The sequence below is a fragment of the Python bivittatus genome, unplaced genomic scaffold, assembly GCF_059951505.1.
Source record: "Python bivittatus isolate LINGU-HERP-01145 unplaced genomic scaffold, Pbiv_v1 ctg000980_np1212, whole genome shotgun sequence".
Taxonomy (NCBI): domain Eukaryota; kingdom Metazoa; phylum Chordata; class Lepidosauria; order Squamata; family Pythonidae; genus Python; species Python bivittatus.
Genome location: NW_028277125.1, coordinates 36,716,250 through 36,741,328, shown reverse-complemented (window position 1 = coordinate 36,741,328; position 25,079 = coordinate 36,716,250). Strand labels below are relative to the sequence as shown.

At 37.7% G+C, this 25,079-nt stretch overlaps 2 protein-coding genes across 8 annotated transcripts in view; both read left to right on the top strand.

Annotated features, from left to right (window-relative positions):
• Positions 1-372: 372 nt before the first annotated feature.
• Positions 373-8,778, top strand: RNF168 (ring finger protein 168). 5 transcript variants are annotated; one of them, XM_088132109.1, is made up of 7 exons: positions 373-643; positions 1,442-1,809; positions 2,368-2,444; positions 2,687-2,863; positions 4,376-4,485; positions 5,753-5,837; positions 6,064-8,778. In XM_088132109.1, exons 2-7 carry the CDS (start codon positions 1,509-1,511, stop codon positions 7,102-7,104), a joined length of 1,791 nt encoding a protein of 596 aa, XP_087988235.1. In that variant the 5' UTR covers positions 373-643; positions 1,442-1,508; the 3' UTR covers positions 7,105-8,778. The 5 variants fall into 5 exon arrangements, with proteins under 5 accessions (XP_087988235.1, XP_087988234.1, XP_087988236.1 ...); XM_088132108.1 differs by having other exon boundaries at positions 374-643; positions 1,462-1,809; XM_088132110.1 differs by lacking the exon at positions 373-643 and adding an exon at positions 650-881 and having other exon boundaries at positions 1,462-1,809.
• A 1,475-nt stretch (positions 8,779-10,253) lies between these two features.
• Positions 10,254-25,079, top strand: part of UBXN7 (UBX domain protein 7) — a 37,429-nt gene continuing 22,603 nt past the window's right edge. The window contains exons 1-3 of one of the 3 annotated variants that reach the window (XM_007431428.3): positions 10,254-10,367; positions 17,805-17,952; positions 20,167-20,234. In XM_007431428.3, coding sequence (XP_007431490.1) covers positions 10,295-10,367; positions 17,805-17,952; positions 20,167-20,234 — 289 coding nt within the window. In that variant the 5' untranslated portion in view covers positions 10,254-10,294. Of the gene's footprint in view, positions 10,368-10,507; positions 10,970-16,861; positions 17,190-17,804; positions 17,953-20,166; positions 20,235-25,079 lie in introns of those variants that run through there. The other 2 variants (XM_025168682.2, XM_007431430.3) reach the window with 2 other exon arrangements.

Below are 25,079 nucleotides of genomic sequence, written 5' to 3'. Positions count from 1 at the left end.
ATTTGTCTTCATTTTGAGTCCTGTACTTTTTAAATAACAAATATAGAAATTATTATAATGATGTAATAGGAGACGTCGGGTACTTTAGAAATTATAAATAAGATTTGCTGTTTTAATGATTAAAAATTAAATATTTATGCATATGCAAAACAACAAATCTACACAGACTGACTTTTAACGTATTTTGGTTTTTCCATTTTATTTTCAAAAATAAATAAAATTCGCCACGGCGGCTACAATAAAAATCGTATACGCGGAGGTCTTTTTCTGCAACTCGGAACAACCAGCTAATCGAATCCTTTCAAGTTAAGGCGGGAGAGGGAAGCGGAAATAGGCGGGGCGTCCGAGCATTCGGCTGCACGATTGGCTGTTGTTCGTTTTCTCACGGTGGGCAGGTCAGAGGGTCCGGCAGTGGAGGAAAAGGAGCTGTCGCCTTGTCGCGCTTCCCGAGCTGCAGCACCTTTTGGGTCCGGCTCCAGGCTTCCGAGCGGCGGCCGGAAGCGGCGGGACCTTGCGTGGGGTCGTGAAGGCCCGCGACGCGCTTGCCCCGATGGGTCGGGCGACGTCCTTTTCTTCCGTCCCGCCGCTGCAGTACGAGGAGCGTGAGCGTCTTGTTCGGCCTGGCCTCTTTGTAACCCGTGAAGTGAGTCTTCGTGTGGGGACGGGTCAGCCGTATAGCTTTCCCAGCTTTTTTTGCTCGGAGAAGAAAGTGGGTAGCGGGACGCGCTAAGGCTGCCGGTCTCTCCTCTCGCTCCCGCCGTTCCGTGATGAGGCTTTTAGTCTAAACGTTTTTCTGCGCGCGACCCTGTTTATCTGCCCTAATACGTCTTAATGAAGTGCAGAACCGGAAATCAGGTGTGATCGAATAAAGTGAGCTTCAGGTTAGAGGCAAACAGAATGTGTGAGAGTTACGGTCATGTATCTCAATTAGCTTAGCTCTCCCCCGCCCCCCACATAACAGCCTCCCTATTCCGAAAATACTATTTTGAGTTAGCATCGCGTTGCTTTAGTTCTATTTAGTACACGGCATTCTGCACACTGGCAAAACTGCTTTTAAACAGCCTGTCTACAAATAATCAGGTAACTTAGTGTTTTTCTAAAGAAAGTAGTTGATACAATTGGATTTCTATGTTACATGATTGCAAAGCAGTATTTTATAACTTCTATAGTTTTAAGCATCTACACAGAAATACCTCAAGAGAGTTCGAAGTATGTTTGCATTGGGAAACAATGTATCAGCCTAATTCGGCCACTGCTTAACAATAAAGTAATAGACGAGGGCATTCCTTATAATTCATACATTTGTTTTTATGCTTTTACAATAGAACAGTATTGTACTATACTAATAGTGATAAAGCTTAGACAGCAGATAACATACATCATGTGAAGAATGATCTAGCAGACATAATTTTAATGCTACTCTTTTACTGATCCTTAACAGGTAATGTGCTATTTTTGTAGATGCTGATGATGTATTAAGGGAATTGTTTTCCCTTCCTGGACTGAAGATGCCAAAAGAATCAGAGGCTCCACTCTCCTTGTCAGACTGCCATTGTAACATTTGCATGGATATTTTTGTGGAGCCAGTCACATTACCATGCCACCATACTCTTTGTAATGCCTGTTTCCAACTTACAGTGGAAAAAGCAAGTTTGTGTTGTCCTTTCTGTCGTCGGCGAGTCTCATCTTGGGCACGATATAACTCTCGCAAGAACACTCTTATTAATTTGGAGTTATGGGAAAAAATTAAGAAACACTTCCCAGAAGAGTGCCAACGCAGAATTAATGGACAGGACCTAGAAAATGATTGTAAGTAAAATTGTACTAGCTTGATACTTCACACTTTTTTTTACATAAAGTTTTGAAAAAAAAGCAAGAGAAATTGGTATTTGGCAATTCACTTGCTGGTCTATTTTAAGTAAGAATAAATTTTAGCTAATAAGAGAGTGATACATTTCCAAGCTCAGAGATTACTCTTCTTTGTGGAAGAAATCATCATGCCAGAAATCATATGTATGGGGAGATAGAGTAGTACGATATAGGTTGTTATATTTGTTGAATTATTTGCTAAACTGTAATAATTTAATAACATAAATATAAGTCACCACTGTTAAAAGTCAAATGTTTTGTTTTTCCTAGATAAATTTTCAATGGTGCTTTATTTTTAACCTTCCCTTTAATATCTTATGCGTGCTAATTATATATTGTTAGAGGCAGAAATTGCAAAGGGTCCAGGTTGATAGAAAAGGATTGCACTTAAGTGTATGCTTTCATACATATTCATATTAAATTGCAACTTGCACCCTTAAAATAATTGGATTATAATAATCATATTTTGTCTCACCTCTGCTTTATTTTCTGGAATAGTGCTTATGCCTCACCCAATACACTGCTTAAGTAAACCTGGAGAATTAAGGAAAGAATATGAAGCTGAGATCACTAAGGTAAGTAGAAATTTGAATGGTGCTCACTAATAGGCAGTTTTGCAAGGGATCATAAAATCCTGAGGCAAGCCCTGGATTGAGAGAAAGTAAAGATTGCTTGTAGGCACAAAATGCCTGGGTATTAAGCCAAGCCAAAATGTGAAAGCTCTTTCTTAAGGAGTGTTGTAGTAAAAAATGAAAATTCTCAATCTATAAAGTAAAATAACTTATTAAAAATAAACAATAATAAATTTTGGGGTTAGGTGGAAGCAGAACGTCGTGCCCTTGAGCAAGAAGAGAGCAAAGCAAGTGAAGAATATATTCAAAGACTACTAGCAGAAGATGAAGAAGAGCAGAGGTTAACAGAAGAAAGAAAAAAAAAGATAGCAGAACAGTTACTATTAGATGAAGTGTTGGCACGAGAACTGAGTTTCAGTTCGGTAAGTTTAACCAAAATGACAGTTAAGTAGGCTTTTCAATTTTATATATCTATTTCAGAGGAGTTAAACCTTCAGCATATTTTCTTAAATGGCATTTTGAATATTAACACTGAAAGAGGGTACTTAATATGCTTAATGAGATGCTTTTTCACTTCTGTAATCAAGTTAAATGTAAAAAATGACACTGCTACCAGATTGTTAAAAAATACACTTCGAATGTACCGTACAGTGTTACAATGCTGTATTTCTTCTGACTTTTATAATCTCTGCCTCCTGTACTTATTAGTATAACAAGGTATTTTGTTTAAAATGGAATAATAGCTGTAGCAGATCTGTTTATTGATTAGATTTCTATCCTGCCTTTCATGTAGGAGCACACATTGGCATATAAAGTGCTCCCTCCTACTTTTTCCCACAGCAGCAGTTCTGTGAGGTTGGAAAGAGTGAATGGTCCAGATTCACCCACTGAGGGTCTGTACTGAAGGTGGACTAGAACCTGAGTCTCCCTGGTGCCAGTCCAATACTTAATCATTACAGCACACTGATAAACAGGGTGTACCAAAAGTCAGGCCCATTAGACAATTTATTATATAAATTACATTAAATGTTTGAATTGCTTGTCATTTCCTTCTAAACACTTCCTTACTGGTTTGACATATGACCTAAGTACAGTAACATTTTCTCTGATGTTCGCAAATTTTAATGTGAAGGTCTCCTTTAAATCATCTCTTGGCCTATGGGGCCTGACTTTTGGTACACCTTGTGTATGTGTGTATATATATAATATACCTTAAAAATTCTACCTTCTGAAATAACTGTAGCACATAATCCTAGCAGATCTATTTTGGGTGTAGTAAATTAAGACTGCCTATTTTGGATATAAATTATTGTGCTTACCTTATTTTTCCATACAATTGCTGTTCCCGAGTAAGAATCTAATTTGTTTTATTATTTATTAGATTTTGAGGCCACCCCACTCCAAAAAGGCTCTGGGCAGCTTACAATTTTAAAAGAATACATAATATAAAAGAAAAATATCAATGCCCAGACAAAGCCATAGAAATAATGTCTGCTGTTAAATGTGGCTCTTATTTAAACCTGGATTAAGTGAAGTAAAAGCCAATGTCATTTCCTGTTGACAATCTGTCACATAAATTGGTGGGTGATGCCAACATGATTGTATTCTGGTACAGTACACAGGGAAGCACTCTGTGATACAAACAAGTTTTCGGTGTTGAGCATGAATGTATCGATTTCTAAAAATGTGGGATGAATTGTGTATATCACTATTATAGTAATTTTTTGATAAAGCAGTTTAATATGGTATAAAGCCAGCTGGGTGACTTTGGGCCAGTCACTGTTTCTCAACGCAACCTACCTCACAGGATTGTTGAGGGGAAAATAGGAGGCAAGAATATTACGTATGTTCACTGCCTTGAGTTATATATTAAAAAGGCAGAAAATAATAATAATAGGCATGCTTTTTTATCTGTATCTTTTTTGACACTGAAGAACACATCTTCTGAAGAGTCTGTACAAAGCAGTGTGCTATCAGGTCCATCCCCTTCTGATTGTTACAAAACATCAAAAAACAAATCAAGCAATTCTGGAGACATTAAGAAGTAAGTAAAATCTAGTTATGTAGTCAAAGAATGATTAGAACAGTATCTGCATATTTGTATAATATACAGAAGCTGTTTACATTTTCAGCTGAGTGTCATCAACAGTGATTTTTGGTTCCATGGGGTTGGTATTTGGCACAGGCTGGTAAAGTACTTCAGTTTTGTTCAGGCTGATAGTTAGGCCAAAGAGCATAGCAGCATCTGAACCTTTATTCAGCATCAGCTGTAGAGCACTGTCTTTATGTGTCAGGAGTACACAGTCATCACCAAAGAAGGTTTCTTAGATTACTGTATGGAGGCATTTGTCCGTGTGTTCAATGGCAAAGGTCAAAGAGAGAGACATCCAATCAGTATCTGATGTACACTCCCTCCTTCAGACCCTGGACAGCACATGATGACATGCGAGCAAAGAACAGATTGAAATGCACTTCTTTGTGATTTGTACTAAGCCATCACTCTTTCTGCTAATAAGAAAGGAGTCAAGAGCTTCCTCTTTACTCAGGACTTTTCTATTTGAATTAGTTAATTGATTTCAAATGTTTTTATCAGATTTTGTCCCTTTTTTTCTTAGCTGCCATAGGAGAAAAACAGGATATAAATTAAATGAATAATAATTAAACAGTTGAGCTTTTATAAACTGTGAAACGGTATTATGCTAGAACCTGTCTATAAATATTGCAACTATATGCTTTGCTTGATGAGGATCTGAACTAGTGCTACTGAAAGACAAGAGGCAGAGTGTATAGAATAAGATGATCCTTAGGATACCAAGGTCTCATTTATTTAAGAGATGTAGCCCTACTCCAATCCATAATGAGCTCTAGGGCTTTAAACATCAGCACCTTGAACTCACTTTGGAAACATCTTTATTCCTTTTGTCATATTTGTTTGATTTTTATCTTAACCTTCCACCCAAGAATGATACTCAAACAGCTAACAATAAAAAATACAAATCAAAATCATATTTAAACAATTATAGAAATAAAAATACATAACTGAAAAATAAGTCTAAATTTAACAAATGTGTCTTGATACCTTTTTTGAGAGCAGAGCAGGAACAAATCAGAGTTCCAAAATGCATATACAGAAATTCAGCACTAGCCCAAGGTAAAAGAAGCTGAGTCTTGCAGTATTTTATTACATACACTCTTCTGGAAAATAAAGTAAGAGCTATGCTAGGTTATATTTAAATATAAATCTAGTGTAAAGCTTATTCTTCACAAGCTATAAAAACCTTCCTTTACCTTTGTTTTTTGTTTTTGTTAAGGTATTTCTCTCCAAAGTCGTGTGGTGTCTTGCCTCCAAATTTGCTATTTGGAAAATTAAAAGAAAACATTGACTCTCTTTCTGGGGTATGTGTATATACTGGAATTTCTGTATAATACTGTGGAATATGTATGTCTGATTATAGTAAACTTCTAAATCTCTGAATCTTTTACCTTGAAGTCAGGTTGTGAAGTTGTATCATCAAATTTTTAATGTTCCAATGTTTCATGATCCATAGAGTCATCAAAAAATCTAATTTTTTTCTATATCAAAAAAGGTGCATACTGGAATTTGACTTTTTTTTTTTTCCAGGAAAGCATCAGAACTAAAACTAACTTTACATTAGAAGATGAAGAAACAGGAAAAGATATGACCATACTATCTTCAGAGACAATTAGAGAGGGAAAAATGACTAAAGATTCCCCTTTAGAGTCATCTGATCCTCATTTAAATATATGTACTATATCTGAGTCCAACTGTCATGGGCTGGAATTGTTGTCTTTTTCCAGGAATCAGTTAAATGAACCAACAGGTGAACATGTTACCCATAGGGAGGACTGTGAAACTGAGTATTTTTTCTCAAAAAGCAGTGCATCTGATAATAATGATTTTAGAAATGGAAATTTTACAGAAAGCACATGCTTGCTGAAACTCCAGAAAAATAACAACACTGAAGAAATCCTTATTTCTTTGACATCTAGTAGCCAACAGGAGGGCAAAGATACAATCTGCGAAGAAACAAAGGTGATGGGAAACTATCCAATTGGAAATAAAAAACAGAGTTGCTCTCTGATCACTAAAGAGATCCCAAAGAGAAAATCTCAAGAATCTCCCACTGAATCAGCCATGGATTCATATTTGAATGACAAAAGAAGAAGAACTTTTGTACAAACAGAAGAGGAAGAGATGAATGATATACAAAAGCAGATATATTTGGAGCAGCAGCTTTATGAACGATATAAACAGGAAGAAGAAGACAGGCGTCTGGCTTTGAGAATTCAGAAGGAAATGGACAGAGAACAGAAAACACTAAATCGCAAAAAAGGCTCCCCTGATGAGTATCAATTGCGCCCTACAACATCTCAGTCAGTTAGAAAATCCCCAGCTGTTAGGAAACACTGCAAACTTTCAAAGGCTTCAAACAGCCAGACTGAAATAAATCAACCCAAACTACACAGACGTTCCCACAGTGAGAATGGGAAGACTTCTAGTAAACACCAGACAAAATCATCTGTAAAAAGTGGGAATGTTCTGAATTGTGTCCTCAACAACTCTGATTTAAAGGATGTAGAATTGCTGCCAATCAAACAAAGGACAATCATCCAGATGTTTAAGAGATCTGCAACAAATTGAAAGATCCACAGTAGTGACAAGGTATTGTGGATTAGTAGAACATTTTTAAAAAGACACTTCTGAAAAGCTGGCAAATATCTGTTTGGGATTTGCTACTCCCAGAATTAATGTATTACTTGTTTCAGAAACAGTAGCACTTGCTCTGTGCCTTTTTCTTTGAGTTCTTCGGCCTATTCTTTAATACATGGATGGCATCAATTACTCTCAAAGTTAAGAGAGAAGTTTTAAGACCATTATGTAATATTGTTTCTCACTATTACAATGTGTCATTGAAACAGCCACATTTTTCTCCTGTCTCTCCCTAAAATAAGTAAAATAATAAAAGCGATTTTCAAGTTGAACCATACTTGCTAAGCTGTTGTAACTATGCCATTATTGCCTGTAAACTTACAAGGGGGGGAGGGGGTGATACAGTAAATGTTGTCTTTAAGATACACATAGCCTAAGATACATTCTCATTTTTCTGTTTGCTAGAATTGTATTTTTGCTTTACTAGTAAAGTGGCTTATGAATTTCACCAGAAAACCAGTCAATTTTCAATGGATTCATTTTGGAATTCTAAATTTGATATATTTTGAAAGTATCTTATAAAAGGAGCCAAAGACAGTCAATAGGTAAATCGCATTTATTTTCATTTGTAAGTAACTGCTAATATATAGATTATATTATAATGTTGCCATTAAAATTACTTATGTAATGACTGTTGCATTAAAATTATTTGAAATGTTGTAAATGTCATAATTATCCCCTAAGCATAGTTCTAATAAACATCCAACAGAGTTCCTATTCTAATTAGGGGGAAAAGTTAATTTAGAGTCTGATTATTACAGCCTATACATGGTTTTTCGATTGTTTTCCACTTTCCTGGAATCTTTGGTAAGGTATTTCAGCATTCAGAACACTTAGAAATGGTGGTAGCAACAAAAAGATGCAGGCTGAAGTACTTATGTTCACTGTTGCAGTCAGCTGTGCCTTCCTTTAGGAATCTCCATCCCATTCATTTTTTGTTCAGCTTTATAACAAACTAGACAACCCTGTGACCTGTTGGGTCATCCTTTGAGAAAAAGGTAGTATAGTCTGATGTGACCAGAATGAACATTAAATTTTAGGCTGACCATGTTTTTTTTTTTTTACCTCAATGCTTGGATGGTCCCATGAGCATCTAAGAAGTGTATATATCATAAATAGAAAAATCATTCTAGTGGCAAACAAACTTCAATAATTCAATATTTACTTACCTAAACAGATAAATAGAATGACATGGGCAGGCAAAAAAGCAGTGGGAGCTGGAACGACTTCTGACTTCCTGCCAGCTTCTCCATTGACTTTGCTTGTGGGAAGCTGGCAAGGAGTGTTGGAAATTATGATCACATGACCACAGGGACGCGGCAACGGCCACAACTTTGTGAATAAAACAGGTCTGAATATTGTGGAAATTTCAGTTCCACAGGAATAATGGGTCCTGGAGTTTTTACGCATTGTTTAAGTTAGCGGATTTTACCTTGATTCAAAAATTGCTGCAGTATAATGCACTGTTTGGGCTAACTTGAGGGGACAAACAGATAAAACACAATGAGAGTTTTAGTAGTATATAGATAGATGGTAATTTTTGGTGCAGCTGGGTTCAGTAAACCAGTCAGAGAATCGTATATAATCTGAAGGGTTTACACAAAAGTTACAGAACAAGTGAATAAAAGAATTATTTTTCAAACATTACACTTAGTATTCTTATATCTTTTTAGTTTTTCATTATTAGAATTGTTCTCTACTGGCACTACTGCATTCTGGAGAAAAATGGGATTGTCATTAATGATTTAATAATAATCAATGGGGGGAGATGGGTGGGGGAGAAATTTAATAAATAATGTTTTTTTTAAATCCCGCCTTTATTATTTTTATAAATAACTCAAGGTGGTGAACATACATAATACTCTGTCCTGTTTTCCCCACAACAACAGCCCTGTGAGAGGGGTTGGGCTGAGAGTGATGCCCAAAAGTCACCCAGCTGACTTTCATGCCTAAAGCAGGACTCAGTCTCCTTGTTTCTAGGCTAGCACCTTAACCACTACCCTCTTGTGTTGGTTTTCAGGCTAACATTTGGGTATATTTCTCAGAATCCACTTTGGTTTTTGCTAAATTTGTCTGAAATTTCTCAGTCACCTCTTTAAAACCAAAACTACATTTGAAACACTTGCATACCTCCTGGCTTGTGCTTATATATTTTTAGTTCTTAGAATCAATTCTTAGAATAGTTTTTAGAATAAATATAGCTATGGATAAAAGCCGAAGTCACAGTTCTTATCAAAAAGTACTACCAATTATAATTTCAGGATGTTGAGATGATTTTACAAGGCAAAACTAGCCTCCAGAGATTCTTACAGCATGCAAATACATAAGCCAAAATACATGAACTTTAAATTGTCTAGAAGATGTAATTAGGGTGACATTATTTGTCCAGAGTATTTAATCTGAAGTGGTTAAATACTTTTTGTTCTTTCCTATAGATTGGAGGAGTTAATTTATGTTCTCAGGCAGCTCCTTTATTGGCCATAAACTCTTACACTATTAGTAGCTTATGTCCTTAATTCCTCCTGCTTTTGTAACAGTTCTTGGGTCCAATTATTTCAAATATAGTTATTGCTTTCCAGTGTTGCACAGGATAGGTAGGCCTTTTTAAACTACTGTTTTCCACACTAATGGAAATTTGGCCTAGGATACCTTTCTGATTGAAATCATTCCATATAGTTTCATTCGAGTAAGTTCTCTTAGTACTTGTGCTCAGAGTCCAGACCTCAGTGTCAAATGTAATGGCACATTGGGGGAAGACCCCGACGCTACACACTTAGGTTTATTCGATTTATTTAGATTTATTACATTTGTAGGTACCGCCCTATAAGGTAAGGCGGAAATCCCCTTGGAACAAGATGAAGAACTATGGAGGATTTTCTAGAGCAGCCTTCTTTGAAGTCAAGCGCCAGATCAGAAATCCTCCGGCCGCTAGAGAGCAGCAATTGAGATCTCCGATGCCATTTCGAGACAGACGATATGCTTCTTCCTCCTTTACGTCATGCTCTCCATTACGCTTGATATTGAAATTGAAAGCGCGCAAGGGAATTGGGGCGCGGTAGGTCTGCGCCTGCGCACTGGGACCGGCAGGTGGCGAGTGTTGTTCGGTGATAGAGGCGGCAAGATGGCGGCGCCCGGGGGCTCCGCTGCCGCCTCAGTGTTGAAAGGGTTAATTCAGCAATTCACCGCCATCACGGGTGAGGCGCGCGAAAACATGGAATAAACTCAGGAGGCTTGAGTCCGGTGCAGCTAAGTTGGGGAGGGGGCAGGTGGCGCGGGGACCAAAACAGTGTCTTCAAGGGAGTTGGCGGGAGATAAAAGGGAAAGGGCTTCTGTAGGCCGGCGCGGGGATGGGGGAGAAGAAGGAAACTAAGGTGGCACCGAAAAGGAAATATTACGGAGAGAGCAGAAAAAGATAGAAGTTCGAGAAGATAATGCATAGAAGGAATTATGGGGAAATTCCTTTGTGGAGGCGGGAGAGAAGAAATAAGATGAGCAGTCATTTGCTTCGGGGACCGCAGTGTGACATTTTCCAGGAAGAGTTAGACTTGTGGTTTGATTGCTGTTTTTGTGATAGACGAGTAAATGGGTCGTAGTTTTGTCCTTCAAAATGCCAGTCCATTTCATTTCCAAACTGCGTGAGAGGAAAACGATCGTCATCCGTCTTACCTTGGTTTCTGTAATGCAAATTTAAAGTCGGAGTTAATAGTTATCAGCAGAGGTAAATAATACGTAGAGCCGAATTCTGTTTTAAAGGACTGATGTGAACATTCTAGCCGTGGACGTTAGTATTGTAAAGGTAAAACATTCCCAAAGTATTTTTACGTTTCTATTAAATGTCGGTTCTGACTATATGAAGGTCCCAAACCATGAACATAATTAGAAAACAAAGGTTGGAGTGGGGAGAAACAGTTGTCTTGAAGGAAGATCCATAATATCTATTATTCTGTTTTTAACAGTAACCAATCCATGCCAAATATCTAATCCATTCTAGAATTAAAAGCAGAATATGACTGATTATCCTTTCTTGTTCGGTGTTAATCAAAGGGATAGTGCCTCTGAAAAAAAAGGTTTCATCCAAAAAAAAAGGGTTACAAGCTCCTGATGGACAAACGCCTAATAAGAGAGATACCTGATCTTTTTTAAAGCCTATTCTGTTTGTTAAAAATGTAGCCTGATACTTGCCAAAAACATATTTTCTTGACTGAATTCCTGAGTGCAAGTGATGTTCAAACAGTTCAATCAGTAGATTTCAGGAAGGAGCTTGGTTCAGGGTTGGAGTGCATGCAGAATGCCTAGGTCTTGTCCCTAACATCTTTGCTGGATTAGAAAATATTACATGAAATGCTGGAGAACTGTAGTCAGGGTTGACCAAAATACCATCCTTGCTGAGGATGGTGAGACATCTAATTCCACACACATCTAAAGACTATGAGGTTGAAGAAACAATACTGAGCTACCAAAAAAAGATTGTCTGAGTTATTATAAGGCAGCTTATATCTGTATGAAACTGCTGCATGAACCAAACTAGTCACCCACATTATCAAAAGACAATCAGATTAATCTATATAGAATTTGAGTATGGAAAGGATTTTGTTATTGTTGGTAGCTACTGGTAACGTGTAACATTTCCCTAAACTTAGCAGTTGTTTTACATTGAATCTTATGAGATTAATTATACATTATGTAAGAAAATATTTTGGTCTTTACTGATCCTGCTCTCAGTTTTCAAAATTATTTTGCTAATTTCTTTGATAATATTGCTTTTAATTCTTTCTTCCTATTCAAAGTTTTATGTGTTACTGGTAAGTATAGAGAGCTCCATTCATTTAAGCCTTTCCTTGTATTGGAGATGTCTAATGCTGATTATTTTTATTTCCTGTACATTTTTCTGTTCTGACTAACTGAAGACTGGAATGGTATCTACACTTAGCTGAGAATAAATTCCATTGGGCTTGGTAGAATATACTACTGAATTAGCATGCATAGGATTGCACTGTGAAGATTGCAAGTTTAATTGGTGCTGTAAAATATATTCCCAGGAAAAAAATGTTTAATGTTTTAGAGGCTTTCGTTTTATTTTTCTTCTGTTGCATCCAACTCAGTTCTGTCTCAAAACTGATTTTCCCTCCTATAAGAGGCAGAAGCTAAATGCAGAACAACTAAATGAGAGATAGCACTGTTTTGTTTTACAGTCTATTGCACAAGATTAAATCACGCACACAAACCTTTTTAATTGGTCTGTGCCCTTGAATCCTTAAACTGAAGCAGCTATACCTCAGGGAACTGATATTCCCTTGAAAAGGGATATTGGACCTTTTAGATCACCATGATAATATTGAACATTCAAAAAAGTATTATCTTAGTTTCTTTCACTAGCTGAACTTATATTTTTGAAAGTTTCTAATATAACAACTTGAACTTCAATTCCTAATCTCCATACAACCTTTTACAGATTTTATTAAGTCACTGAGATTAAAAAAAAAAAAAAGTTGAGTATACTCAGTCCAGGAATTTGTAGTCAGCAACAGAAACAACAAACTCTCTAGTCCTTTCCCAAATAATTCAGTTTCTATCTCTTTATGGGCAAGCACAAATGTGTATATGTTGTTTAATGAAAGATTTTTAGAAATTGCTGCTGTTGTCTCAAAAAATTTTGCCCCAAAACCATACTAACAAACCTATGGATATTAAACCAAAAAAAGATGATAATTAGGCAAGCCTACATCATATCATAAGAGTTGGAAGGAACCTTAGAGATCATCTAGTTTAATTACTTGGTTAGTCCAGGATCTACTAAAATATCTCTTAAAGATCACCATTCAGCCTCTGTCTGAAGCCCCCTAATAAAGGAGAGCTCAACACTTCACTGTGGCAGCCTGTTCCACTGGCCAGCAACTCATACAACTTGGAAGTTCCTCTTGATATCTAGCCTAAATGTGTTTCCTTTAACTTTTATCCTTTTGGTTTTGTTCCTGCCTTCTAGGGCAATAGAGAACAAGTCCACTCTCTCTTCTGTGTGAAAATTCTTCAGATATATGAAGACTGCTATCATATCTTCCTTCATTTGTCTTTTTTTGTAGGAAACATATCCAGATCCTTTAAACTTCAGGCTTAGTTTCCAGATCCTTTACCATCTTGGTACCCCTCCTTTGAACTTGCTCCAATTTGTCACTGTCCTTTTTGATCTGTGGTGTCCAGAATTCAGCACAGTACTCCAAATTGGACCTCACCAGGACAGAATAGAGTAGAACAATTACTTCCCATGATCTGGACCCTGTACTTCTGTTAATGCACCCCAATATAGTATTTGCCTTTTTGGCTGCTGTATCACACCGCTGGCTCATGTTTGTTAATAAGGATACATAGATCCCTTTCATGTGTATTACTGTCAAACCAGGTCTCCTTACCCGATGCAGAACTTTTCATTTCTCCTTGATAAATTCCATTTTATTCTTCTCAGTCCACTCTTCAAGCCTGTTTATATCTTTTTGAATATTTTTTTCTTTCAACTAAAATATTAGCCATCTCTTTCAAGCTTTGTGTCAACTGTAAACTGTACAAGTGTCCTCTCAACTCCCTCATCCAGGTCACTGATAAAAATATTGAACAGTGCGAGGCCCGGGATAATTAAGTTTTTGGCACTCCATTCAGTACTCTCCTTCAAGCTGAAGTGGAGCCAGTAATAAGTATTCTTTGGGTATAGACATCCAGCTATAAGCCCATCTAGCAATAGCATAATCTAGTCTATATTTTACAGTTTTACCAGAGATACTTGCTGAGGTCCAGGTACACAATGTCTATGACATTCCCTGATCTACTAAGCTAGTAACTATCAAAAAACAGGTAAGGCTGGCCTAGTACAATTTGTTTGTGACAAACTCATGCTGGTCCTGTTAATTGTAGCATGCCTATCTAAGTGCACACAAGCATGCTCCTTTATAATATGTCAAAGATCTGACATGGTCCAAATGTCAAGCAGACAAGTCTATACTTTCTTGGGTCATCCTCATCCCTCTTTCTGAACATGAGAAGTACATTTTTTTTTTCTCCTCTAGTCTTCTGGGACCTTAATGGTCCTCCAGGAATTTTCAAAGATTACTAAAAGTAGTTCTGTAATCACCTACTCTGCTAATTTCAGTGTACCTCCTACTATTTTTATACTTTCAAAATAATGTAATTGACAGCCAACTCTTTACTGGACACTCAAAAAATATTTTTTAAATAGGAATAATATTTTGTTGAATTAATACCATTTTAAGATTGTAAGAAATATAATATTCTTTAAGCCTTTAACTGCTGATTTCTAGCACTGTATTAATATCCATTGTTAACAATTCCTTTTAATTATTTCTTGAATATGTATGTGTGTGTGTTTCTGGAGTCGTCCAGAACATATTTGAAGAGGTTTAGATGTTGCTGATGCATCTGGACCAATTTATGAAATCAGATGGTCTAATTGAATTGCCCCTCTGTAGTTTTAGACTATCCAAATTCCTCTTGCAATAACTCCAACCTGCATTGAATCATTCTGAGATCTTCCAGTAGTTTCCAATGTACATAATGCTTCTCTACTGATTTAGGATTTTCTAAGTTCATGAAGCCCTAACACTGGCATTCTCCTTCCTGAGACTTGTGGCCAGTTAGTTACCCTAATGCATATTTTAGTGTATAGTAAGTAGTGTCAGGCCCAAGTCAGGTACTGATATGTTTCTGAATTCTGTAACTTTGTATAATAATCTTTTACTCAGTCTGCAGAATTCATTAATTATGTACTGTAGTTTAATAAGTAAAAGTGAAATTGCTTCCATTTTTAGGAACCAGATGTCAAGAATTAAGGCAAATATACTGTCATTTGCTTAATAATACAGTACCTGTTCTGCTTGTTGGAGAAATGATCTCCTGGAAAGAATTCTTAGTTGGATGGTATAAGTCCATCTATATTCTCATATTCATTGAGACGTCTGCTAAGTATAAATATACTAGAAGTATATGAAATGGTTCCTTTTTAACATTAAAAAAAACTTAATTAATGTAGTTAAATATACAGTGGGGCAAAAAAGTATTTAGTCAGCCACCAATTGTGCAAGTTCTCCCACTTAAAAAGATGAGAGAGGCCTGTAATTTTCATCATAGGTATACCTCAACTATGAGAGGCAAAATGAGGAAAAAAATCCAGAAAATCACATTGTCTGATTTTTAAAGAATTTATTTGCAAATCATGGTGGAAAACAAGTATTTGGTCAATATCAAAAGTTCATCTCAATACTTTGTTATATATCCTTTGTTGGCAATGACAGAGGTCAAACGTTTTCTGTAAGTCTTCACAAGGTTTTCACACACTGTTGCTGGTATTTTGGCCCATTCCTCCATGCAGATCTCCTCTAGAGCCGTGATGTTTTGGGACTGTTGCTGGGCGACACAGACTTTCAACTCCCTCCAAAGGTTTTCCACGGGGTTGAGATCTGGAGACTGGCTAGGCCACTCCAGGACCTTGAAATGTTTATGAAGCCACTCCTTCGTTGCCCGGGCGGTGTGTTTGGGATCATTGTCATGCTGAAAGACCCAGCCACATTTCATCTTCAATGCCCTTGCTGATAGAAGGAGGTGTTCACTCAAAATCTCACGATACATGGCCCCATTCATTCTTTCCTTTACACAGATCAGTCGTCCTGGTCCCTTTGCAGAAAAACAGCCCCAAAGCATGATGTTTCCACCCCCATGCTTCACAGTAGGTATGGTGTTCTTTGGATGCAACTCAGCATTCTCTCTCCTCCAAACACAACAAGTTGAGTTTAGACCAAAACGTTCTACTTTGCTTTCATCTCACCATATGACATTCTCCCAGTCCTCTTCTGGATCATCCAAATGCTCTCTAGCAAACTTCAGACGGGCCCGGACATGTACTGGCTTAAGCAGGGGGACACGTCTGGCACTGCAGGATTTGAGTCCCTGGCAGCGTAGTGTGTTACTGATGGTAGCCTTTGTTACTTTGGTCCCAGCTCTCTGCAGGTCATTCACTAGGTCCCCCTGTGTGGTTCTGGGATTTTTGCTCACCATTCTTGTGATCATTTTGACCCCACAGGGTGAGATCTTGCATGGAGCCCCAGATCAAGGGAGATTATCAGTGGTCTTGTATGTCTTCCATTTTCTAATTATTGCTCCCACAGTTGATTTCTTCACACCAAGCTGCTTGCCTATTGCAGATTCAGTCTTCCCAGCCTGGTGCAGGTCTACAATTTTGTTTCTGGTGTCCTTCGACAGCTCTTTGGTCTTGGCCATAATGGAGTTTGGAGTGTGATTGTTTGAGGTTGTGGACAGGTGTCTTTTATACTGATAACAAGGTCAAACAGGTGCCATTACTACAGGTAACGAGTGGAGGACAGAGGAGCCTCTTAAAGAAGTAGTTACAGGTCTGTGAGAGCCAGACATCTTGCTTGTTTGTAGGTGACCAAATACTTGTTTTCCACCATGATTTGCAAATAAATTCTTTAAAAATCAGACAATGTGATTTTCTGGATTTTTTTCCCCATTTTGTCTCTCATAGTTGAGGTATACCTATGATGAAAATTACAGGCCTCTCTCATCTTTTTAAGTGGGAGAACTTGCACAATTGGTGGCTGACTAAATACTTTTTTGCCCCACTGTAATAGATGTTTATCAGGCATGGGTTTTCAAAAGTAACAATGAAGACTGTGTAGATATAAAGCCTATGTTACATCTGTTTTTGATGGTGTATGATGTGAAATGTGACTAGTCCCAAGGACTACAATTAAGTTTGAGGTAGTCCAATCTCTATATATAACTATTATCCCATTATTTCTGAGACAAATGTACTAAATTTAACTGTAGTAGTTCATGGAAAGGAGAACTACTGCTAAATCCTTAATTTTTCAGATATAATTTAATATAGATCTAAAGGTTCTTCTCTTCCAGGAATATAAGTACTTATTTATTATGGATATGAGGCACGCATATACCCCAAAGTCCTCTCTGGGTGCTACAGGTTTCAGTAAAAGGTCTGTTGAATTCATTGGATTATATAGATTGTTGTCTTTGCTCTAAATCTCATAGGAATACTCAGTTGAGTCCTCTGTAATTAACAAAAGATGTTTGAGAGGAGATAGTGACAAAGTATACTAAAATCTAGCAAAGAAAAGTATATTGAAATGTTTCTGTTATTGGTAAGATTTATATACGCACTGACTCTGACAGCCCTCTTCTTCATGCAGAAAAGAAAAGACAATAGGAGCGAGAAAACCCATGTTCTAGACTGGCCTTAGACACAGAAGCTAATAGGTGACCTTAGGCGACCCAGTCACTCTCTCTCAGCCTTAGTGGAAAAACTTCCCAGAAGAAGACAATGGCAAACCACTTCAGTAATGTTGCCAGAGACAATTATATGGACCTGTCGATAAATCATCAGGAGTCAGGATTGAAACAAAGGCACCAAATAAAACAAAACATTTGTCTTATCAATATGACTTGGATTGTATCAGTTTTTTAAAACATAAAACAATAGATATTTAGTTTATTGTAAGAATACATTATATTAACTTTATTGAATTAATATGTGCTTTTCTCTGTCTTTCAAAGTTTTATTGAAACTTAATATGGTTTTTATTGTGTTACAGGTGCCAGTGAAAGTGTAGGCAAGCATATGCTTGAAGCATGCAACAATAATCTCGAAATGGCTGTCACTATGTTCCTCGATGGTGGAGGAATTGCTGAAGAACCCAGCACTAGTTCTGCAAGTGTATCAAACCTGCGACCACATACAGAGTATGTAGTTTTGTAAATAGGATGAATAGTTATCTTTGAAATTTGTACATATAGTTCAGATATTTTTGCTTTTAAGTTCTTAGTTTTTCTTATTTAGCTGCTTCCATTCTATTGTTACTGTAGGCATCTATTTAATCATCAATACTTTTAAATCAAAGCTCCTGTATTACCACTACCAATTAACAAAATTAACAGAGAATAATGTAATTATTCTAACAAGATGATTCCGGCAACATCCTGCTAGTCTGATTCTTTTGAATTTCCAGAGACTGAGGAAGTAAATAAATCTGCAGCATAAGCTCTGCCATTCCCCACCTGCCTGATTTATGAGGTTAGGTGGGATGTGTGTGGCTGGTTCTGAGAGGCTGATAATGCTTTTCTGGGGAAAGGAGTGATGCCTTCAGTCTTGAAGGAAGCAGTGATGTGTCCCCTTCTAAAAAGACCATCTCTTGATCCAGCCATGTGATACAGCTACTGGCTGAATTCCAACCTTCCCTTCTCTTGTGAAGGTTTTGGAGAAGGTCCTAGGGCTTCAGTTTCAGAGGGTCTTAGAGGAAACAGATTTTATCTACTCTTTTTGGAGGTGGGGGTTAGCTTCAAATCAAGGCATGGAATATGAAATAAATTATTTATGTAATATTTTTATTAAATAAAAAATAAGACTTTACGGAATTGCTGGTAGAGTGCAAAACAAAAACTTAATAAGGGAATTGCAGTCTATTATAATTTTTCTTTCTTCCTGATAATTTGTGTTTGTGTTTGATTTATTTATGATTTTATGTATTTTTCCCCTGCCACAAATGCTAATGTTGAAAATAAACCTTTAATGCCATTGCAGCTGATTGTAGCTCATCTGTATTTTGTATAATAACATTACAATATTCCATTTGCCCAGTATTTCCACTCCCATTTAGAAGTGATACTTTGTCTCCTTTTTTTGGATTATTTGGTTTCCACAACACCTCTCCTCCCTCATTTGTTCTATCAAACAACATGCAAGTGCATAGCACCTGCATATATTGTTAGATACAAGAATGGCTCTCACAGCCAGTCTAGAAGCACTGGAAAATTGTTTTAGTTCAGAACTGCAGGAATGAAGCTGAGACCCCTGGAATTCCCAACAATTGCTTGCTGCTCATTGACAAAGACCCATTTGGAATTACTGCTGGTTTATCTGCTTTCTAGTAAATACTGGTTTAATCTAAGAACTGATTTTAACATTTTGCAAGTAAATGTACGTAGGTTGATTCTTCCCTTACCTTTTTAGAAGTTCTTCAGTTTTATTAAGAATAAAGTGTGCAAACATGTCAGGAAATTTTATCTTGTTCATGATGTAAAATGGTAAAAACTAGGACATTTGAACACTTTTTCCTTTTGTGTAATCACAAGAACAATTTTCATGCATTCTTTCTTTTCTTGTTCTCCGTAATAGTTGTGAATGCATGATGATTTTTTGGCTGATGTAGTCTTATTAAATAATGTTTGATTTGAAAGGAAGAGGCTTGAGAAATGCTGAGGCATCTATGTCTAGTTCTTTGGTTAGTATGTAGATTAAATAAATAATACATTATTATTAAAATTTCCATTAGTTCCCATTTGGGTCTAATTGGTCTTCTTTCTGATGTGAAAAAATCAGTAACAGTTCATTTTCTATAAGAAAAGATGAGATAAAAATAAATATGCAACTTATGTCTCAGAACTCAGTCTCAGGAGGCATTTCATAATGCTATTAATAATATTTAATAATAAAATAAATATTACAGTTATGCATAAAAGATACTGAACATCTGGAAATCAACTAAATTTGTTTCAGAATGCTGAATTCCTTAAGATATATACAGGCATGTATAAATATTACTAGTGTTCAGAATCCTTATTTTATTTGGGTTAGATGCTGTCTAGTCCATCTTGTAAACTTTATATGAGTTGCTGTGTAAGGATCTGTTTTAAGGAATAAAGCTCTGCTGACAGACTGCCTGTATTATATGTCTTCAGTTTCTATACAGAATCCATTTATGTGTGCTAGAGAACATCTGTATTTTGTTTTCTACCAGGAATTCCAGTAGGGTAGTTTATACCAAAAGAGCAACACTTGACATGCTGTATTGCATGAATTCAGCTATAGGTATAAAGAATAAATTTTCCTCTTGCCCAAATAATACTGCCGAAATAATACTGACATTTTCAAGCAATTATGTGTTTTTGTCCTTGTAGAGATGAAGTGAGGGCACCAATTCCTCAAAAACAAGAAATTCTGGTAGAACCAGAACCCTTATTTGGTGGTAAGTTTCTTTTTTATATTTATATTTGATCTTCAAAGAATGAACAGAAACGTTGCCAAAATTCCTCCGTTGCCATTATTCACTGTCCTTACAATGGGATCAGGGATCTTATAGTACTGAGGAATATGCGTAACAGGCAACTTTTCTTAATTAGTACCCTGCTAATATATTTTAATATATCATATATTCTGCTATTATTTTTTTACTAGTTCATTTCTGTTACTGCTTTTATTTTGTAAATAAGGAACTGAGGCAGAGGAGTTTTAATATCACTACAGTAGTAATTTCTAGTAACATTGTGTTTAATAGGCTTTCTATTTCTGTTTAGTTATGTAAAGTAATTTTTAATCTGGATGCCCTCAAAGTATGGTAAATTAGCCCTGGTACATTTGGGAGTCTTCCTGTTTATTATCATAAGCGGCTCTTGGACTTATGTTTAAAAATTGTCTCTGACCATGCTGCAGGATTCAATCTACAGAGGGACATTATGACCAGATAAAGCAGCATATTATACCTTGATGCAGCCAGACACAAAATAACATGTCAGAATGGAAGGGATTTTATAGTTATAGCTGTTTTTAGCATCTATTTCTTGATATGTATAGCCTATAGCATATGCTGTGCTCTGTCAGTACGGAAAGCATGGGGATAAAAAGCCTTTTCTGTGCTGGCGTCTTTCCACCAGAGTGAGTAGTAAAGAGTCACACATCCTTGGGATATTCTTTTCAGGACTGCATGGTAATAGCAAATTGGAACAGAATCATTACACATTCTTCTTTCTCAAAATTATCACAAATTCATTATGCCTCGTTCACTCATGCTCACTATTGGTTATCTTTACACATATTTCCTCCACCATCACCACTCTTAATTACATATACAGGGTTTTGTTTGTTTGTTTGGGTTTTTTTGAGGAGCTCTGTCTTCCATAGCAAACAATTAGGCCATAACAGAGCCTCTATGCAGTCATTTAACAATTGCCACAGAATGAGCCTAAGAGTAAAGAAATGTAATACTATACCTTTGTATCTCTTTATTGCAGTTATTTATAGCATTTCTCTGAGGAGGCAGTGCTGCCAAGCAAGCTTACTATCAGTATAAATGATAGTAAATAAAAAATATAAGAAATGGCATTTTTTAAAAAATGAGGCTTGGTCTCAGGCTGTTGAAGGTAAATCTCAGGTCTGTCTGCAGTAAGGCCATGTATATTCACAGTTTGGTAACAGACAAGCAAACAAATCCAGCATGCATTACCAAGATCTGCTTGGGCAAAGAGAGTGATGTCACCTTCTCAGAGACTTGCTTGTCCGAGTTTTGGGCCTTGTAGCAGGCTCAATGCTAAGGCTGAGGAAGGAATTGATCCTAAAGGACATTCTTCGTGTAAAAATGGGTTCTGATCCTGAGGTACCAGTATGAGTGCCAGTTTGTTAGCTGGCCATAGAGACAAACTAGGGATCCTGCTACTGTACCAGTCTCCCTGGTGGCTGGTGATCTCTTCCCAACCCTGGCCACCTGAACTTGCAGAAGATGCAGTTGGTCCATATGTCAGCCCTCCCAGGTAAACCAGACAGAAAACATGACTAGATTAGCTCATTCTACTTTATTGTAAGGCTACATTAACAGAATCTTGCAAGTCTGAAAGTACAAATCTCCTTCCCTCCCTATTTACTGCCTGAGTAGTTAGGGCCGGTCCTTCATAAGTTTCTTTTTCTGGCTGTTACTCTGTTGTGGACTCCTTTCTCTTTTATCTGATTGTTCCCTAGGTGGCATTTCTCTCCCCTCCCCCAAGGAGGGGGAGTTCCAAGGTCACCCTCACATTCCATCACACCATAAGAGGAGATGACCTCCTTTGTCCTGTAACAGCACAACTGATTTCCCCCACTGTATATCTTTTGACCCATCACAGTTGAGCTACAAATAAGGTCCGCTACTGTCTAATCACTAACCTTCAGTAACATCTGCAACATCCACATACTAACCAAGCCCATTGGTCAGCAATATGGCACTGCCATTACAAGCAGTCTTCCTTCAATCCCCAATTTGCAACCACCTCCCACCTTTCCACCACCAATTCCAGCCCATAGGGCTTCCCACAACTGAGCACATTCTCACAATGCCCAGCAGCAGAGCAGTCCTGCACCCATTCTTGCATGATAGCTAGGAGCCTCTCTGCTGCCAATCCTGTCTCCCACCTGGGGATAGCTTTGCTGAGAGTCCAGAGCCCACCCAACAGGAGTTATTTCTGTTTTAGGTGGCATAATGATGAATCTTCAAGACTCTCTTCATTGCCAGACTCCCCCATCCCCGAAATTGGTCAGCAATGAATCCAAGGCCTTTTATAAAGCCAAGCCTCTCTAGTCTCCTTTTCTCCAGTCCTGGTCTCCTTAACATGCCTTATTGGTCTTTATTCCTCTGTCCCACCCCAATTGCAACCATGTAGCAGTCCCTCTTGCATCTTCTGGACCACCAAGGTAGAAGAATTGGCAGTGATTTCCACCTCTGGCTCCCCATTTACCCTCTATAAGCTCTAGGTACATTCTTGTGGCTGCTGTTCTTCTTTTACCCTGGGAATGACTCTGAAATTCCAAGGATGGCCACATCCTTTGTTTTCTCTAGGAACAGTAACTTCACAACAACACACACAGTCCTTCACTGTGCCAGACAGACTTGACTTTTGGATGAGGCCATCATGAATCTGTGTCTCAGTCCACCATCTTGCTCCAAATCCAGAAGATCAGTCAAATGGTTATGGGAGCCACAACATTGGACATACAGCTCAGTGCAGCAACTCCAGTGTGCAATCTGCTTACCAGGCTCCAGGCATTCTTTTGGCTCAACTCAGAAACAGCTTCCAGCTAGACCAAATCTTCCATCCAGGCAACAGGATACCAGCATCCAAACGAATTGGTCTCCATTGCTGCTTCTCTCTCCATACTGTCCTTTTCCACCATATAACTATCCATCCTAATTGTCTTTACGCTATCTTTCTGCATCTTACATTAATACTGGTTGAGAATGATGGGAGTTGTATTGCTACACATATTGCTTATCCATCAGACAAGAGTCTGAAAGATGATTAATCTGTCACATCTTTAAAATAAGGGACTTTCCTTACCCTGTTCTTCACTTGTATTTAAAGAAGAAATAAAATCCATTGGGGTTTGTTTTGTAAGTGGTCCAATGAGTGGTGAAAAACACTACAGCTTCAAAACACTTCAGCTGCAAAATACTTCAGCTGCAAAAATCTTGTAAGAGACTAGTTAAGAACACAGTTTTTTTGTCTTGCCAACCAGCCAAAATGTCTATTTTATATCCATTTCTATCTGTGGTATGGTCTCACCATGGATTTCTATATAAGCAGTAGTATGTTGGCTATTCATTTCCTTCCTTATCATTCCAGACATGGAGGTTGCCATTTTTATAGCAGCTACTATCTAGATGTTTTCATAGAACTATCCTTCATGACTCCATGGTCTCTTTTCTAATTAGTCACTGCCGTAGGTGACTCCATAATGGCAACCTCCATAGGTAGAGTTTGTATTTTTTGTGCCAGAATGCACCTCTTTGCATTTTCTCATTGTGAGCCACATTTAACATAAATATTCAACCAGTTTGGAGAGATTCACGTGAGGCTCTTCACGATCCCACTGTTTTCACCAGCCTGATTAGTTTGGTATTATAAGCAAACTTGGCTACCTTCCTGTTTGCCTCTAACTCCTGATTGTCTATAAATAAATGTAAACATACTCTACCAAAGCTGATTCCTGTGGGATCCCATTGAATATCTGTCTGATTTGAAAATTGCCCATTTAGTTCAACTATTTCCTATTCTTTGGCCAGTTTCCAGTTTACTCAAGATTCATTGGTGAAGAACATTATTAGGGAGTTTTGAAAAGTCCAAATAGATAGTATCAGCTGGATCATTCTTGTGTAGTTTGAAAGAGCCAAACTCTGGAATATCTCCCCCTTCTTTAAGGTAGTCCTTGACTTACAACTATTTGTTCAGCGACTGTTTGAAGTTCCAACAATGCTGAAAAAGAAGACTTATGACCAGTTCTCAGAGTTACAGCTATACCACCACCCCTGTGGTCATGTGATTGCGATCTGGGCGCTTGGCAACCTGCTCATGCTTACAACTGGTTGCCAAGCACCCTGTGATCACATGATTGCCATTTGCAACCTTCCCTGCCAGCTTCCCCAGAAAGTCAGCGGGAAAGCTGACAGGGAAGGTCACAAGTCGATAGGGTAAGCTTCCCCGTGCAGCACCTCTCGCGTACTCTCCCTGACCTACACAACTCTCAAGCACCCTTCCATGCACCCCAAAGCTCCCACTCACTCGCCCCCCCGGCAGTAGCCACTTACCTACTGCCAGCCTGGGACTGGCAACTTCCTGTCGGCTTCCCCACTGACTTTGGTTGTAGGAAGCCGGCAGGAACTTGCCTCGCCTAATGACCGTGGGATTCAGTTAACGATGGCAACTAGGACTGCAAGGATTGCTGTTATTAAGCAATGCAGTTGCACTTTACGACTGTATTGCTTAGTGATGGAAATTCTGGTCCCAGTTGTCATAAGTCGAGGACTACCTGTATGCCAATGTGTCTCTACAGTTCATTTTTCCAAAGTCAGATACCTATCTTTTGAATACATACTATAAAGTTCCAGTGGCATTAATGGGATTTATTTCTGAATCAAACATGGATAAAATTAAATGGCTGGTGAGCCATGTAGCCATACACACATTTAGAATGTAAAACCTGTTCGTATCTACAAGGGCAAGTGGGTTGAGATGAAGAAATATTTCTGTGGCCACATCTGGGGAGGCTATAATAGATTTTCTTTCAAATT